Source organism: Sander vitreus, chromosome 3 (genome assembly GCF_031162955.1).
Source record: "Sander vitreus isolate 19-12246 chromosome 3, sanVit1, whole genome shotgun sequence".
In the NCBI taxonomy this organism is placed as follows: Eukaryota; Metazoa; Chordata; class Actinopteri; order Perciformes; family Percidae; genus Sander; species Sander vitreus.
In genome coordinates, this window is record NC_135857.1 from 27,613,263 (window position 1) to 27,630,759 (window position 17,497).

The 17,497-nt window shown below is 40.0% G+C and overlaps 1 protein-coding gene across 1 annotated transcript in view; it reads right to left on the reverse strand.

Moving 5' to 3' along the window:
* LOC144515717 (chloride channel protein 2-like) overlaps positions 1-17,497 on the reverse strand; it is a 78,723-nt gene that overhangs the window by 27,652 nt on the left and 33,574 nt on the right. The window contains exons 7-10 of the mRNA XM_078246784.1: positions 9,854-9,987; positions 8,289-8,479; positions 5,718-5,829; positions 4,674-4,744 (exon numbers count right to left, since the gene is read on the reverse strand). Coding sequence (XP_078102910.1) covers positions 4,674-4,744; positions 5,718-5,829; positions 8,289-8,479; positions 9,854-9,987 — 508 coding nt within the window. The remainder of the gene's footprint in view (positions 1-4,673; positions 4,745-5,717; positions 5,830-8,288; positions 8,480-9,853; positions 9,988-17,497) is intronic.

Genomic DNA, 17,497 nt, shown 5'->3' on the forward strand with positions numbered 1-17,497 from the left:
GTCCCTGGACCCCCACTGTACTGTACCTACTAATAAGCTTAATAAAACAAGTTCCAGGAATAATGCAGCATGCTGTGGTAAATCAATAACGAGACCCTTTTGAATTTCACCTAAATAAAAACTGTAGTGTAACAGTTATGGCTTATGAAGTTTTTTAAGATTCTGACCTTTAATATAGCACCCCATCGGGACAATCAATGTGTTTGTAAGCCGACTGTGTGCAAACGTGCTGTGATTTTGCACAGACATTGCCTCAAAACCAGACAGACCATGTAATGAGCAGCGCTTCTACTGTAAATGTGTGAAACTAGTACATTTTCTTTTGATTTATCTTTTTCATTACTACAATTGAAGAAATGTGTTTCGTCATTCAGTTCCTCTGGTTTAATAAAGTCTCCGTGGTCTTTTGCTGCAACACAACACAAGCACTGGCGTCATGGTGTGAAATACACACCTGAGGGTTCACATTTTACGCCACCAAATGAAAAAACACTCCCAGCACCCCCTATGTTAGTCATTTTGTACTTTTCGTTTAGTTCCTCAAGGCAAGTCTGACTGCTGTAACTGTTACTAACCCTGTTATTTGGAAAATATAACTAGTGAAGCTACAAGTTACTCCTTATTTGAAGAAGCAAAGCTACAGCAGCACTACACTTTTATTGCAAGTAGCAAGCTACACTACAAGCTATGTATGGTATTATATAACTGTTAGGTGAACAAATGCATCATCATTATTTTGTGGAGTAATTTATTACACTACAAAACAAGTTAATATCTGTCAGAGAACCTGGCTACTTAGTGGAACAAGACTAGGTCAAAACACTACAGTAGTATATGGGTGGACCATGTATGGCCAGATTTGGAATGAATGGCAGTCAATAAGTGACAATAAGATTGAGCTGTAAAAACGGCCGGAGAACGTTAATGAGGTTTATTTTGAAAGAGCAAAGGCCAATGCGGAAACTCCAACATTTGACCAACCAATGGTGTAACTTCATCACTTACTCAGTATGTCAGGGACAGACTTTCGTGTTTAAGGCTAACAGTTACTTTGGTCCAGCCTAAAGTAGCTACGCTACCCAACTGCTACTGGGTAATGTAGTTAAACTTGCAGCTTCTCTACATGTATCGTTGCTACTACCCAACACTGCAGTGCGAACTGATTTAAAAACGAGTTGTTTCACCTTGAGCGAAAGATTTGGGCTTATCCCAGAGAACAGAGAAGACATTTTTGGGATCAATCACAAATATAAACTCACACAAACACATGGTCCTTGTGAAGGACTAGCTAATGTCTTTACAGGTGGTGCATTGTTTGTTTAGGGTAGATAAACACAGACTGAAAAAACAATCTGGCAGTCTAATTTACCCTAATGATGCGAGGCAAAGTCACTTCGGTATGAACACAGCTTTATGTCATTCTTGGTTATATAGTAGTACCAAAACTTATGATTCTCTAATGTCTGGATGGTGGCAATGAATCAGTAGAAATGGGTGGCAAAATAGAATAGCTGTGACTTTAACAAACAGTGTAAACGATTATTAAGACAAAGATCCACTGTATGTCAGAAAGAAAGTATTAAATTGAAAGTCAATATCTGGCCTTGCATTGTAATACTGGATTGAAACAGAAATGTTCAGAAGAATAACGTGGATAACATGCTCACCCCAAAGTAACTCTTTGAGTTGGGTGGTGGCTCCTAGTAAATGGAATGGCATTATAGGTGAAAAAGAATCTCATGATGATTTGCAAACTTAATGTGAGAAAAGCTAGATTATGAATAAATCATTGATGCTGATTAACAGACAAAGATAACATGTGTGAATTTGTCTGAATGCATGATTAGGCAATGCTTGATAGTGTTTGCTTTTCAGAAATTGAGTCTAATAATTTGTCATTCAACACTGGATGTTCTTGTATCGGGGGAATAATTTTTCTCAATTCATCTTCAGACGCTTGTTTCATTGATTGGCATGCACCGCTGCTGGAGTGGATGTGGTTGCTTGTAATTCTACATCCTCAATTGTGGTGATATTTTCCAATACCTCCCAGGACTTCTCATGCATCATCATCTCATCTGAGCTGGTGCTGGAACGTGGTCATTCAAATACCTGCCTGTTCCGAATTAAGAGTCTCCTATTCGGATATTAAACGCTGCATGCACAGAGGAACTTGCCCCTCTAAACACATGGAATACCACAGTTTCTTTCATCAATTACAACAAATGTGATGGGATTTTAAGTCACTCCAGGAACAAGGCCTGCCCTGTGAGGCTGTCACTGATTGGACACCTCGGGTGACACAGCTGATGATGGACAGCATAGCATGCTTGGTTGAACAGCCTCGTCCTTGTAGACCACTTGACCACAACTCAACCACATCTTGATTTTGATGGTAATTTGATCACAGTTTTACCAGATGAAATTTGCTTTCTAAAGGCTATCCTTAGGTTCGAGAATTTAAAACACTGGAGATCAACAAGGGGTGTTAAATTACTCTTTAGATTTTGAACAGTTTTGGTCTCCATAAGTAGTTGTCATGTTGCATTATCTTGTGTTTTATATAACTCTAAAGTTGGTCTAGCAAATGTTTGTGGTTTTATCATTGCTTTATTTGCCTACCTCTGCCTTTAATACATGTAATAGGCATCACATAATGTAGAGTATCAGTTGATACACTCAGTTCTTATTAGCAACAAAATTAAAATGGACCTAAGTATAAACTAGAAACCATATGGTAAAAAACAAGTCCTCTAATAATTAGCAATTAGCAGTAGTGGTATATCAGTTGTCAAGTGTTCTCTATAACCTCAACTGACCAACAGACCAATGAAAAGAGGTTAAGCTGAATGGATCCTAGCTTTACCTAATCACGTAAGCAACTAGAGGCAGTGAAAGGACAGTAAGCAGGGTTACAGGTTGTACAAGGAGGAGGGTGTTCAACACTTTTTGGCACGATGGCACAGACTGGCTTTGGCTGAGCCTGGTCCAGATCTCAGTCCATCGGCATTTAGGATTAGCCCTGGAATGGAATGGCGGAATGACAATCGGTTGATTGGCTGATGAACCTGTTGCCGGGTGGATTCCAGGCATATCGATAGCCATGATCGGTGGCTCTTACCACTACGGATATCCGGACTCGTTTGGGCGGCCTCCTGAGCTCAGGAGACATGGGGCTCTCCATGTTGTTGTTTTTCTTCCGGGCAATCAGAGACAAGCACACAACGTTAACAATAACGTCATCGCAACACTTTAGTTCACCGCCACTTTCACATGACCAAATTTCACTTCAATACTGGGCAGGGGGAAGTTTTACTGAAAACTTATTTCTAAGAAACAAGCCATTGGCAGGGCGGAGCAAGAGTGAAGAGATTTTTCTTAAAGCCTTGCAGGATGCAATGCAGACACAAAGTGAAAAAGATTTTATACTGAGGCTGACTGAGATACTGTATGTGTGTGTGTGTGTGTGTGAGTGTGTGTTTGTGTGTGTGTATGTTTTTGTCTGTTTGTGTGGGTAGTACTGAAATGTAGAGCGTGACGGAGAGAAATAGCATAGGACAGTCCCTCCAGGATTTCACAGCCTTTTTGTTGAGATTGTTGCGGCAGCTTTTGTAAAAGATTGCGATAAAAGTGTCTTTTGTATTTATGTTGCAATGAAGTTGCGAGAGACAGTAAAATTGCAAAAAAAAAATTCTTCTTTAAAAATAAAAATAAACTTGTTTCGGGGAGAATAAAACTACTCTGGGCTGAGTTTTCCTAGTAACCTTACCAAAAAGGCTCAGGATGCTGCAAATGCTGGGATAATATGAAAAAGTCTGGTGGATTTAAGACAAAAAATAATAATTTATTGAATGAATCAAATTTCAACATTTCTGTCAATGGCTTGTTCATCTTTTATTGTTAGTTAATTTCCTATCCTGGCCTGGCCTGGGACACACATTCATACGGTTTGATAAAGCAATTATTGGACTTTAACTTATCATTGCACTTACATAACGAGCGTAGCTATCCTCAATTTAGGTAATCGTGTACGTCTCATTACCTGTATCCATCGTGTGTGTTTCTGTGTGTGCGTGCATCAGTTGCGGGGGGAACTGAGCAGCAGCCCCGCCCGCTGCAGAGAGCCGACAGGAAACAGCAGCAGCTTTCAGCAACTTTAGAGTGAAAAATTGTTACAGTGGACTTTGATGTTAAAATGTATACAGGTTGGCAGGACGGTCTTTCGCTGTATGTTTTGTTGGTAAATGTGAGATGTTCGAGTCACACACGTCTCCTCTTCATATCAGAAACAAGGAAATGAGTTCAGCGACGTACGTGTGTTACATCAACCCGTTCTCACTCCCGCTTGGTCAGTGGCTCTCAGAGTCACATACTGATACAAAGTCTGGCACATGGGACTGCTGTGATTGGTTGAAGCCGCAGGAAACTCCGGTTAATGGTCAAATTTGCGGTAAAATTGTGGTGATTGGTCAAAATTGTGAGTCACACTGAATTCACGGTGATTGGTTGAATTTGTGTGAATTATTGTGATCGCGACATCGCAAATTCCTGGAGGGACTGATAAGACTGTGTGGGCGTGCACAATGTGTAAACGACAGGAAGCAAGCCACTTTGTGTGTGTGTGTGTGTGTGTTTGTTTGTGTTGGGTGTATTCGAGGACAGGGCTCTCTCACCTCCAGGGCTTCTGTATCTGGACTGGCGCAGAACAGGTTCTTTAAAGCAATGCCCGAATGATCATGTGGACCTGAAAGAGAGATAGAGATTCATAAACAGTGAAATGTTCAGACATCAATGGTCTCCGTTTGTTTGATACTTATGTCCCTTCTGTTTGCAGAACTGATCTTAGTGGTCAAATCTAAAGAAGCATTACAAATACAGCTGCATCATCACTGCAGCACCTTCTGTGCCTTTTTTTGTTTCACTGTAATTGTGTATTTGACATAGGTTCGATTATATGTTGATAACTGGTTGCAATTTCCTGTTGCTAATAAAGCTTTCCGCAATTCTGTCACGTACAATTCTTTCTACTGTACATTCTATAAAGTTAAGATGACTCATTTACTTTTACATAATTTGTTGCCAAAAAACCCCTCAAGCCAAAAATATAGGGTGGTTTAAAGTAAAAGGAAACTGAATTACAAAAAGCAATGGATTTCACATTGTCTATTGTATGCAGGTAGAACTGAAACATGAAAAGTAATGCAGTTTTTGTAATGTCATCAACTATTAGTATTTAGTATTTAGTATAAGCCGTTGTGCTATGATTGACTAGCTGTTCCTCTTGGGGGAAAAAATGTTCTAGTGTTTTGACCGAATGATTTGAGTCAGGTTTGTCGTGGTTTGATAAAGTTAGTGTATGAAGAGAACGTTTTTTTGCATTTTGAAATGTAGAGTTGGTATTTAATGAACAAAATGTGGTTTGCACAATTTGGCTAATTGTGTGAGGTAGGTGGGTTGCTGTGTTAAGAGTTATGAAAAAGTATCTTAAGTTTAGGTAAACGCTTGTTAGCAATTGAAAAAAACTGTAATCAATATTAAAAAATAATTGTTAGTTGCAGCCGTAGTTGTCTATCTGACAATGGCTTACAACTTTCACCTACCAATCAGCATAGCAAACACAATATAAAGTAGTTAGCCCTGCTTTTGCCTTTTTAAACAGTGAAACAACACATGAAACTGTACTGTGCTCCTTCAAAATGTGTAAGTGTGTTTCTTACCGGTGGGGATCTCGGTGGGTCGCTCCACCACAGAGGATCTCTTCAGTGCAGGTTTAAGGGGCTTCAGAGGGACTGGACGAGTAGGGCTTAAGGATGAGTCCTCAGTAGAGATCTACACACACACACACACACACACACACACACACACACACACACACACACACACACACACACACACACACACACACACACACACAGGCATAAGAAACAGCACTCAAAACTCACAAACCCCAATCCTGCTTAAGAGATCAACCCCTCTTTCTCTTTCTGCAGACTCATTAGACAAATGGATGTTCTTCAGAGTAATGAGATGGAGGCAAATCAAAAGGGTGAAACAGCATGAAAGAAAAGAAACCAGCGGGAGTTGAGAGCTAAAAAAAAAATGGTTCTTGTGTTGGCCTTAATGTAAAATTACATGACTTTAATGACTTTCCATGCTGACCTACAAAATATTTTTGCTGGGTTATGTTAATGTCTTTCTGAAGTAAGGGAATGTTCTGGTTTCAGCCATAACATGTTTCACAGATCAAATGCTGTAAATCTAGAAATATATTCAGCTCTAATTCTGTGAAGTTGCTTCGTCAACTGGCGTCAGCGCAGTTGGTGAGAGGGATCACACTGATTGGCTGTTCAGCTAAGCAAATCAGTGCATTAAAAGAAAAGCATAAGTGAGGAAAGCAAACGACAAAATGAAAGAAAGTGGGGGGAAAAAAGCGAGGAAAAAGACGTAGAAAGTCAGAAGTGAAGAAAAGCACACACACACACACACACACACACACACACACACACACACACACACCTTCCTCCCACCCCCACATCCATCCATGCCTGAGGGTGTTTTACCTAGCCACTCACTGCAAACTGATAGGAAAAAAAGAGCTAAATCGACATTTTGAGCACTACATTGCAGGACCTGGAACCAATTTATGGTGCTTTTCCATTACGTGGTACCTGCTCGACTCGCCTCGACTCTACTCGCCTTTACTGTGGCGCCGCTATGACGACGCTAAGGCAGTACTAAAATCTGCAATGGAAAACGGACGCACAGTGAGGCGAGTAAAGTCGAGGCGAGTCGAGCAGGTACCATGTAATGGAAAAACGCCATTAGACATCTATCTTAAACTATGGCTGCCTATTTCCCTTCTTTGTCTTTGTCTTAGTCACACACACACACACACACACACACACACACACACACACACACACACACACACACACACAGTGCGTTTCACTATCTTTGTGGGGACCCGTCATTGACATAATGCATTCCCTAGCCCCTTACCCTAACCTTAACCATCACAACTAAATGCCTAACCTTAACCCTTACCCTCACCCTAACCATAACCTCATTCTAACCCTAATCCAAACAGCCCTTTAAAGTTGTGAGGTCCAGCATTTTGGCCCCACAAAGCTGTCTGGACCCCACAAGTATTCTGTATTCCCGGTTTTTGGACCCCACAAATATAGTTAAACAAGAACACACACACACACACACACACACACACACACACACACACACACACACACACACACACACACACACACACACAATCACACAATACAATCTCCTTATTATTCTTATTGATGGCTTAATAACGAATGTTAATACCGCTCTAAGCTATGCATCAGTCATACACAGAAACACACTGTTTCAGAATACATCTCATACTTTTACCGTCCTTCTTATTCCAAACTTCTCTTTTACTGCAGCAGATTAATGACTCTGAATCAGACCCTGTAATGTTTGTCTTGCTAAAATTATTCTTCTCTTCTGTCTTTCTTTTCCCTAAAATATCTTTCTCAATTTTTACTGTCAAACCATAAAAGTTCAGGTAAACTAATATTGGATGTGTTCCTCTAGTAGAAAAGGGAGGATGTCACAAAGAATCCAGCTGCATAAAAAATGTTACTCTTACAAAGTTAGTCTTAGCTATGCTAGTGGCCTTTATGGCTAGCGGCCGTTTGGTCAGTCGGCCACTTCAGTCCAGACTGAAATATCTCAACAACTATTAGACGTATTGCCTTGACATTTGGTACAGACATTAATGTCTCCTCAGAATAAATTGTAACTTCACTCTAGTAATTCCTTAACTTTGCGTTTAGCGCCATCATCAGGTCAAAATTTGAATTTGTCCACTACTTTGGTTTATGACCAAAAATCTGAAAACATTGCCATCAGCCTCAGTTGAGCAAATGTTATTTAACTGACTAGATGGGAAACGATATAAAAGATTATCAGCCCAAAGCACTGCTGTGTCTACGTGTGTCACAGAGCAGCTATCATGGCTGTAGACTCTAAGTATTGCTTTAGTACATCCACATTTACTTTAGTAAGATTGAGCATATTATGGAGAATGCTTTTTATTCGGTCTCACTTGCCAATCAATAGTGGAGTTTGAGATTATGTAGGTGGTGCTCATTTCCTTGTTTTTGTTTAGTCAAAGTGACCTTACTGCTCATGCAGAACTCTGCAGTTACATTTTGAAGGCATTTCTTCCTGTGGCTTTGAAAATAACGAGCTTTGAATGGCTGGAAACACTTTTTACATCTCTGCTCACTGTGACCTCTGACCTGGAAGCGGACCTCCTGACTGGCCCGGTGGCTGCTGTTCTCGCTGCTGTCGTTTGACACGACCGACAGGCGTTTCTTTTCCTCAACGGCTCGTTCCCTGATGTACTCTAGTCGTCTGGGGCGGCCGAGCTGCAGGGAGAGCAGCGCCTGGAGCTGGGCGCGCTCAATGGAGCCCAACAGGATCATGGACTCTGGGAGACAAGACAGAGAAAGGAGGTGAAGAGAAGAAGAAGAAGAAGAAGAAGAAGAAGAAGAAGAAGAAGAAGAAGAAGAAGAAGAATAGGGAGAAGGAAGAAAGTGGAAGACAATGGAAGGGGTGTAGAGCAGTTTTGTGGAAGATACAGGTATAGAGAAAGAGAAGATATGGGAGGTGAGAGGAAGGAAATTAAGGAGGATGAGAAGAAACAGCAAAATGTGTTTTCGGAGAGAAGAGTAACACTGCATGAGATTACAAACACATGTTGCGGCATTGCAGAGAGCTCAGCTGAGTTACATAACAAGAGCCCCAGAATGCGGTGGATGTGTATTAACTAGTGCGTGTATGTGTGTGTGCGATGGGTGTGTGGGTAGCAGCTTGCTTGCTTTAAGTAATTGCCTTTGTGACAGTACGTGCTGATTACGTATTTGGTTAAATGCTGCAGCTAATTGTTCTTGCACGATTGCATAATTGAGACAGTGTTGGAATACCAAATTTGCACTTCAGTGAGGTGGCGAGTTCAGTGGCATCAGCAAGCTGTCCCCAGAAAAAAATGGTCAATCAATCAATCACTTTAATGAGCATGACACCGAGGTCGATGGGATTTGTTTTTGGTACAGACTGGAAGGGACGCTCAGTCCAACAACATCTGCAACATCGAACACAGACATCAATATTACATCAGACCCAGAGATCAGCACACTGTATCACACACTATGGTATACTACTGTAACACAATTATTTTTGTATTGTTGTTTTCACTCTGTCTGGTGATTACTCAGGACAATACACTACTTTCTACTTCGTCCTATTGTAAAACATAACATTAAAGCTACAGTTTAGGGAGTAATACAGTTGTCAATCAAGTTGTCAATTGTAACATCTATCCAAGTTCTTGACTTCTGCTAAAATTTCCTCAAACTGCATTACACATTAAGCACTAGCACTGTATACGGCCACTTATTGTGGAGAAAAAGTGAAGCCCTAAATGTGTTCCTGAATAATTGTTAAAGTTGTTTTGGTGATTTGCTTATTTAAACATCCAGCAGACATAAAGATGTAATTAGCATAACTTTGGAAAAACTTGGTTTCTGCACCTGGCAAATGTAAGTCCAATTATAACTCTCCTTTAAGCTCTACTTTGGTCTCCACCAACTCCAAAGAAAAATATCTGGTTGTTTAGCTCCACTAAGTAGTCTGCTGTTTCACCAAGGCAAATTCCACGTAAGTGTTGATAAGATCAGAGTTGTGGGACGGAAAACCAAAACAATGAGCTGATGATATACTGTGAATTATACTAACATAATACAAAGCGGGAAAGTGTAGTGAGTTACTATAAGTATTAATACTTTTACTGTTTGTGTCTCACCAGTTGATTCCACCAGTGCCAGAGTCTTGAGGTGACCCGTCAGTAGCACATTATGCAGGTCTCTGTAGCTGCAGTTGAGTGTGATGTACCGCACGTCCCGCACCATGATGTCCTCCACACGAATATTATACTTCCTGAGAGGGAAAACGGAAAAAATAAAAATAAATTTGAGGTGGAGGATGAGAGGTAGAAGGATGGATCCATTAAATAATCAAATATTTCCCTGATTAGTCTAAACATATACAATGCTGACTTTTGAAAATTGACAGTGCCGGTAATGCTTTGGTGATACTTTTTCTGATAAATTATGATGCCACTAAAGTCAGTGAACTACAATTTCAGCTTGGTAAGTGCAGTTTTCCTAAAAAAAGTTGCTGTGCACGGATCTATAACCACTCTCCTTCATAACCAACGCTGACAACATCCTTCCTTCAGCTGACTGGTCGATTCAATAACACCGTACACTGTCGACACTTCATGAAGATGTTAGCGGTGATGGCCATGTGTACAGTAGGGGGAAGTGGTTGACATTATATGAGCAGATCTTGCCCCAGTACACCAGTCATAAACACTCAGCTTTCTCTTCCTGTCTGAGCTTGCCAAAACCTGCAAACATGACAGCAGCCACTCCATGGTTTTGGCTGCCAAGCCCTGCAGTCGTGCCAGGACACAGGCTCAGGCCAAGCCTCCGCTTCTTGTTGTGGTAACAACTCAATGCACTAAATGCACTGACCTCTCTTGGAATATAAAGTTAATTTGATGACCATCCACCTCCATCTCCACTTCAATACAACAGAGCACAAAGTTGTTCTAGGCCCGTATACAATGGCACCAACAGAATGCTGTGCTACAACAAAGCCTAATAGAAAGGTTCTTTATAGGTCCTAATGTAGTGCTGTAATACAACACTAGATAATGTATCAAATGCTCCCTATTAACAGCATTAAAGGGACAGTTCACCCAAATTACACAAATTATAGAATAATGTTATCTTAACTCCATCATCAGACAAGAACGTTGAAAGTGGAAGATTTGGCAAAACTCCACATTGCGTTCTATGACAGTTTTTTTGTTTAGATCCAATGCAGATGTATTTAAGATTCTTCCTACAACATCTACGTTTGGAAAATAGAATATACTAAGTTTAGGGAATTTTTGTCTCCCACATAAAAGTCAAACTTGCTACACTCTTATCCTCAAAGGCATTCATGACGTTAAACTCGTGAACACATGAAAAGTGAAAGAGCTTGAATTAGATGTTCAAATCCTGCATATTGTACATTCTTACCACTGGACACTTGGCTAATCGCTACATGAAGTGGCCGCGCTTGTCGGATTGTCAGTTTCAGTTACAAAAATCTTCAGACACAATTTTTTCTAAACAAACCCCAAATGAAAAATCTTAATATTACTTCTTGCATTAGAATATATACATATGTACCAAATCACACATGGATAAAAGGCTGAATCACTACTGCTTTCTATCAGTCAGTGATAGAATTTAAAAAAATATATATGTAAAAAGAACCTTTTAAAAAAACATCCCCAGATGGATTGGCAGCCTCTTTTCATTTGCTCGTGGATCTGAGAGAATAACGTAATGCATGCTAATTTCCCTCGGGTTATCACATATAGTTGATGAAATCGTATTTGTTTCTTCTTAATTTAACCTTCCTCCCTGCAAGGCTCGGAAATACATCTGATCAGTTTGGGGAATCTTGCTTTAAGCCTGAGCTTATAGATTTTCAGCCAAGATATAGGGTTATAAATCCAGGCATACAGGTCATCAATATTGTGTAGAGTAGTCTGGAGAGGCTCAGGGCGTTTATATGTATGTGTGTGTGTGTGTGTGTGTGTGTGTGTGTGTGTGTGTGTGTGTGTGTGTTAATGGGGGTGTATGTAGGGGAAGCCAATAAAAGGAGGCTTGTAATCAACCAAAGAAAATATGATCATCTCCTGTGGCTTTGCTGACAGACAGACAGACAGACAGACACAGACAGAGTGATGTTATGTAATTGTTCCCACACGTTTTAAAATGTCACTCCAAAGCTGACAATGGATCAGACAAGAGACATGAAATAAGACTGGTCTGAATAAAAGGGTGGAAGAGGTTTAATATGTGCTACTGGGTATGATTAGACAGTGGGTAAAAGCATGCCTGTATTGTAAATATATATGTGATCTGTGTGTGTGTGTGTGTGTGTGTGTGTGTGTGTGTGTGTGTGTGTGTGTGTATGGTTGCGTGGGTGTAAGATGAATAATATGAGGGGCCATCTGGGACATTATTCACACACTCTACTGCTTTTTCATATACCCTACTGAAAAATTATATTCTCACATACTATACTGAAACCTCACACACAACTTACTAACTAGTAAGTGAAATCCTGTTTCAGTTGTGTATATAAGAGTGTTTCAGTATTGTGTGTGACAGTGTTTCAGTAGTGTTTATGAGAGGGGTTCAGTATTGCGTGTGAGAGCATTTCAGTATTGTTTATGAGAGCGTTTCAGTTGTGTGTTTGTGTGAGGTTTCAGTATAGTATGTGAGAGTATAATGTTTCAGTAGTGTGCATGAAAGCATTTCAGTAGAGTGTGTGAGAGCATTTCACTTATATGTGTGTGAGGTACTGTAATTGTCAATAATGTCCCAGATGACCCCTCATAGATTAACTTCCACTTTTGAGTAAAAATCACATTCAGCTTGGAGGGGCATATTCTACCTACAATCTCACCCAGCCACCCCACCCCTCCTTCGCTATCATATGCTGCAGTAATATAACACACACAAACACACACACATGCACACACATAAAGTCCTGGTGATGGAAACTAGTTTGAGAGGCAGAAGGGTTAAAAAAGAAGTTAGTGAAGTATGGAGGGAAGAAGGAGCTTTCTGCATCGTGACTCAAGTTCATATTGGGTATGTTATCAAATATAGATGATTCAAGATTACATTTTGTGTGAGTGTTTGTGTGTGTGTAGACTGAATGTTTATACACTAACACACGCATGCAAACACACAGGGGAAATTCCTGACAGTTTTCTCAATCATCTTTACGCCTCGACAACTTTTAACATCGAAATGTATGTCATTATGTCAGGAAAATGTTATGTCTTTTGATGATAGATGATCATGTCATGATGTATTTTAACTTAGCATGCATGCACAAACACTCAATCTCTCTAACACACAAACACCCACAAACACACAAACACACACACACACACACACACACACACACACACACACACACACACACACAGTACAGGCTTTCTGACAGCTTTTCAATCATCTTTAGTCCTGGGCAACTTTTAACATTTGGTTACTTTGTGTTTATGATTAAGCAGAAATGATTTGATTGTGCGTTGATGATTGATGATCATCACACATTGTAATGACTTAACAACAGACAGAGGATTTTTTCACGTTTTCCTGATTACATTTCTGATTCAATTCACTTGAATTTGCTTCAATCATTAATATTTTATGAAGAAAAAAAGTTGTATTCCTCACATTCTTCTTTCTTGTCAAAAACTGGTGCCTAGATTACCCACAATGCAATGTTAACAGTTTGGTCGGGATTCAGATGCATTATGCTAGTAGCTAGTCAAGCTGCTAGCCTCAAGCAAAGATAAGGAGCATGCTACAGCTGCTGGTATGCTCACTTCTTTAAACTTTTTTCACATGCAGTAGTACTCCCAAAGACCTGTAGCCAGACTTTGATGTATAAAATCGTTGGAGTTTGTCTTCAACAATGTAAGGACATTTTTAATCTCCATACCAGAGTCCTGCATGACTTCAGTTTACATACCGCCTTGCACAAGCACAGGTCAGTACCAGAATGAGTCTGTTAACGCAATTAAAATTAATATGTACCTGAGGCTACTGATGATGGCAAATTTGTTGTTTATTGTTTGTTAAAAGGATCCACATTAGCTGATGCCCTAACAGTCAGCTACTCTTCCTGGGGTCCACACTAAACACACAATGCATACCCATTACAGCACAGACATCCCATTACACGAATATATGTAAAATCACATCAATATGCAATAGGCTTAGACGCCCACATACATACACATGCAGGTGTACGCCCGCGAACATACACACACATACATTTTCCTTAAAATTTGTTTTTGTGCCATATATGAAACATGAGCATGAGAATGACGAAGCCAGCTTGGATTACAACGGTTAAAATACCGTCCAAGTAGAGGTCCTAGGAGAAGTTAGGACTGACACGGGATCTTACATAGTTATCTCACCTGACTTGACCTTACTGCTATAAACGTGCAAGTAGTTTTCCTGGCTAAATTTCCAACTTGGGAAACCAGAAGATCTTACAAGCATTATACATTCTTGGAAAACCTTGTCTAATGTCGGAAAAAGTATGAAAATATAATCCAAGTTGTAATAAAAAAGAATCCTTTAAAGCAAGTATTTGCACTTATTAACATGACACTATTAATGACCCTGAAAGGCATTGGGAGCTTGTGTGGCCGTTACTGTGCTTGTGTCCAGTGTTTTAAGTGTTTTCTGCATTATATAATTAGCCAATAGATAATAACCAACTATGCAACAGCTCATTGAAAACACGGATGATATTACACACAGCTTTCTCTCTTTTCTTTATTCTCTCAGACACACACACAAACACAGGCAGGACAGGAGAGTGAGGCCGGGATGGAGAGGCCATAAGGTTGCAGTGGATAATAAGGAGAGATAGACGAGAAGAGAGCAGCAGAGAAAGCGTGAGAGAGGAATAGATAACGAAAAGATGGATAGTGTGGGTCAACTGAGGTCCTGATGTAGAAAGGGAACGACTCAAGCAGCAGAGAGAGACGCAACTCTTTAGGGGATGGCCACAGACAATGATGAACATATGGAGGATGAAATGAAAAATTTCCTCATTACTCCCAATTTGTGGATGATGCATCCAAACTATTATCTCCACCTAATGATTTGCCAACATCCATAACAATAATTGTTTCCAAACAATTAAATGAAAAGTGCTTCTGTGTGGTTTCACTGAGCTCAGAGGACATGAAGCAGCTGGTTATCCCCTGTGTGGTTGGTATAAATTAATAATGGGAGCGAAAGCAATTAAAAGCCATATAATGGTGAACCTTTGAGCCAGGCACTTCCACCCTTGTTTGTATTTTTGTAAAGCAAAATCCTCTGTGATTCCAGATGTACTCTGAAAGCACAAAGGTTTGCTATTTGGAGTTCAAACACCTACATCAAAAGCAATATTTAAAACCATTAAGACTCACTGTGCACTCAGCTTTACCTATTAACACATCATAAGACTGCCAACATTTATACAGTAAGCCATTAGGTGACTAATCCAACTTCCACAATTAAATAAATAAACCCCTGCAGAGCAAACAAACAAAAACCTTCAACAACAGCCAAACCAAACTGATGGGGATTAAATAGCCAGCATGGCATGATGACATGCTTAAGTTAGCATGTTACACAAAATGGAATCGGCTTCATGTTACCATACTCACTACAGTTGATGCAAACAAACCAGTTGAAAGTTACACATGAACCCCATGGGTAGCATTTTTACATTATGATGCTAACAATATCATGCTACTACGTTAAACGTTAGCATGTTAACATGTAAAAATGTTGCCTGTGGGCTAAGTGAAGTTCAGCTAGCATACTGTAGCTCTCTCCAAAGGTAACAAAATCTGTCTACTAGCATATCTAAAGCTCACTAAGTAACATGTTATACCTTGTTTGTTTAATCCATCTTTGTGCTAAGCTTAGCTAACTAGCTGTAGCTATATTTACCATGGAGGTATAAGAGTAATATCAATCTTTTTATCAAAAAAAATGCCGGAGTATTCCTTTAAATGACACATACCCCCACATAACAAAATAAAAAAGTGGAGCACTGCAGATGAGTTGTGCCATGTTGCATTGATAGAGTGAGCGAACGTCCCAGTTTGACATACCAAGAAAATTCATCAATATTAACTGAGATACCCCATTATGTTGTGAGCAGTAGGCCTACGTGTGCGGTTGGCAAAATTAAAAATGTCTGACCTGGGCTGGCACATTTTCACGTTAAAAAGCACGTGCGTGCACGAGCACTACGGTCACGCGCAGTGTCCCGGTTTTAGTTCTGGGAAATCTGGTCACCCTATGCATTGAACAATATAGAATGCTGATGCAGAAATATAGCTTAAGGCTATGTTCACATTTGACGTCTTTTTTGACAAGGAAAAGTTGACTAGAGCGCTTTTCTAATAAAAAAAAAGAAGAAGCTGGCCGCGTTTTGGTTCCAAAAAGCAGGCAAGAGCGTCTTTTGTTGCTATAACAACAGCTACTGCTACAGTATCCCAGAGCACTATGTGGAGCGATGCAAACGTTAGATGACAAAAAGCGGTGGAGCGAGCTAGAGAAAGAACAGAGAGAGAGAGACTGGTGCTGATAACGTTACATAAAACAAAGCTACTTCCCTGTACAGGGAGCACCCGGTCATACCGTATAACTCGCTGTGCTCCGACTCCATTTTTTCTTGTTATGAAAACGACAGGTCTGGCTCATGGGCCGTCAAAAAAGTGCTTGACATAGGGCGGTTTTTCAGAAAAGTTTAACATTTTTCAACTTAATAAAAAAAAAGTCAGCGGTGTCATTTAAAAAAACGCTCACACCTTTTTTATTTAAACATTGTTTACTCCATAGGATTATAATGTAAAACAGATGCTGGCAGCTTTATGTACTTTTGTGATTTTTGTGGAAAAAAGTCCAAAATATCCAGCCTATTGCAGAAAGGGTACGTATTTGTTAGGGCTGTCAAAATAATGCAGATTAATCCATTCCATATTGACGTTTGACCCGGAGCCGTTCTAGCCACCATTCGACTGTAAAATGAAGGAGGGAGACGAGAATGTTCTGCCTGGATTATTAATTGGAACATTTACAATCTTCTTCCTGCTAACCCTGGCTACTGAAATGTGGTGCCACTCCACTGATATGTCTGCGCTTCTCTCTGATGCTCTGAAACAGACGTTTCAGGCAACAGAAACACCGCTGCACGTGACGCTAGTTAACACTATACTCGACAGCAGCTAACATTAGCCTACCGCTAGCTAGTAGCTGGACTAAAAACTGTTAAAATGCTGACAGCTAACGCTAAACGGTGTAAAGTTTGACTGTGTTTTACTGTAGAGGATTCAACACCGGGATGTAACAATCTGCAGCTGCCGTCGGAGAAACCACACAGTTCAATGAAACTGGTAAACTACAGCCTTGTGGTGCATTTGAAGTTATTGTAAATGTCCTTTTCCCATCTGGTGGTTGTTTTTGTCGTTCAACAGCAATTTACTAGTGAAATAAGTTATTGTTATACAGTCAGGTCCATAAATATTGGGACATCGACACAATTCTAATCTTTTTGGCTCTATACACCACCACAATGGAGTTGAAATGAAACGAACAAGATGTGCTTTAACTGCAGACTTTCAGCTTTAATTTGAGGGTATTTACATCCAAATCAGGTGAACGGTGTAGGAATTACAACAGTTTGTATATGTGCCTCCCACTTTTTAAGGGACCAAAAGTAATGGGACAGATTAACAATCATAAATCAAACTTTCACTTTTTAATACTTGGTTGCAAATCCTTTG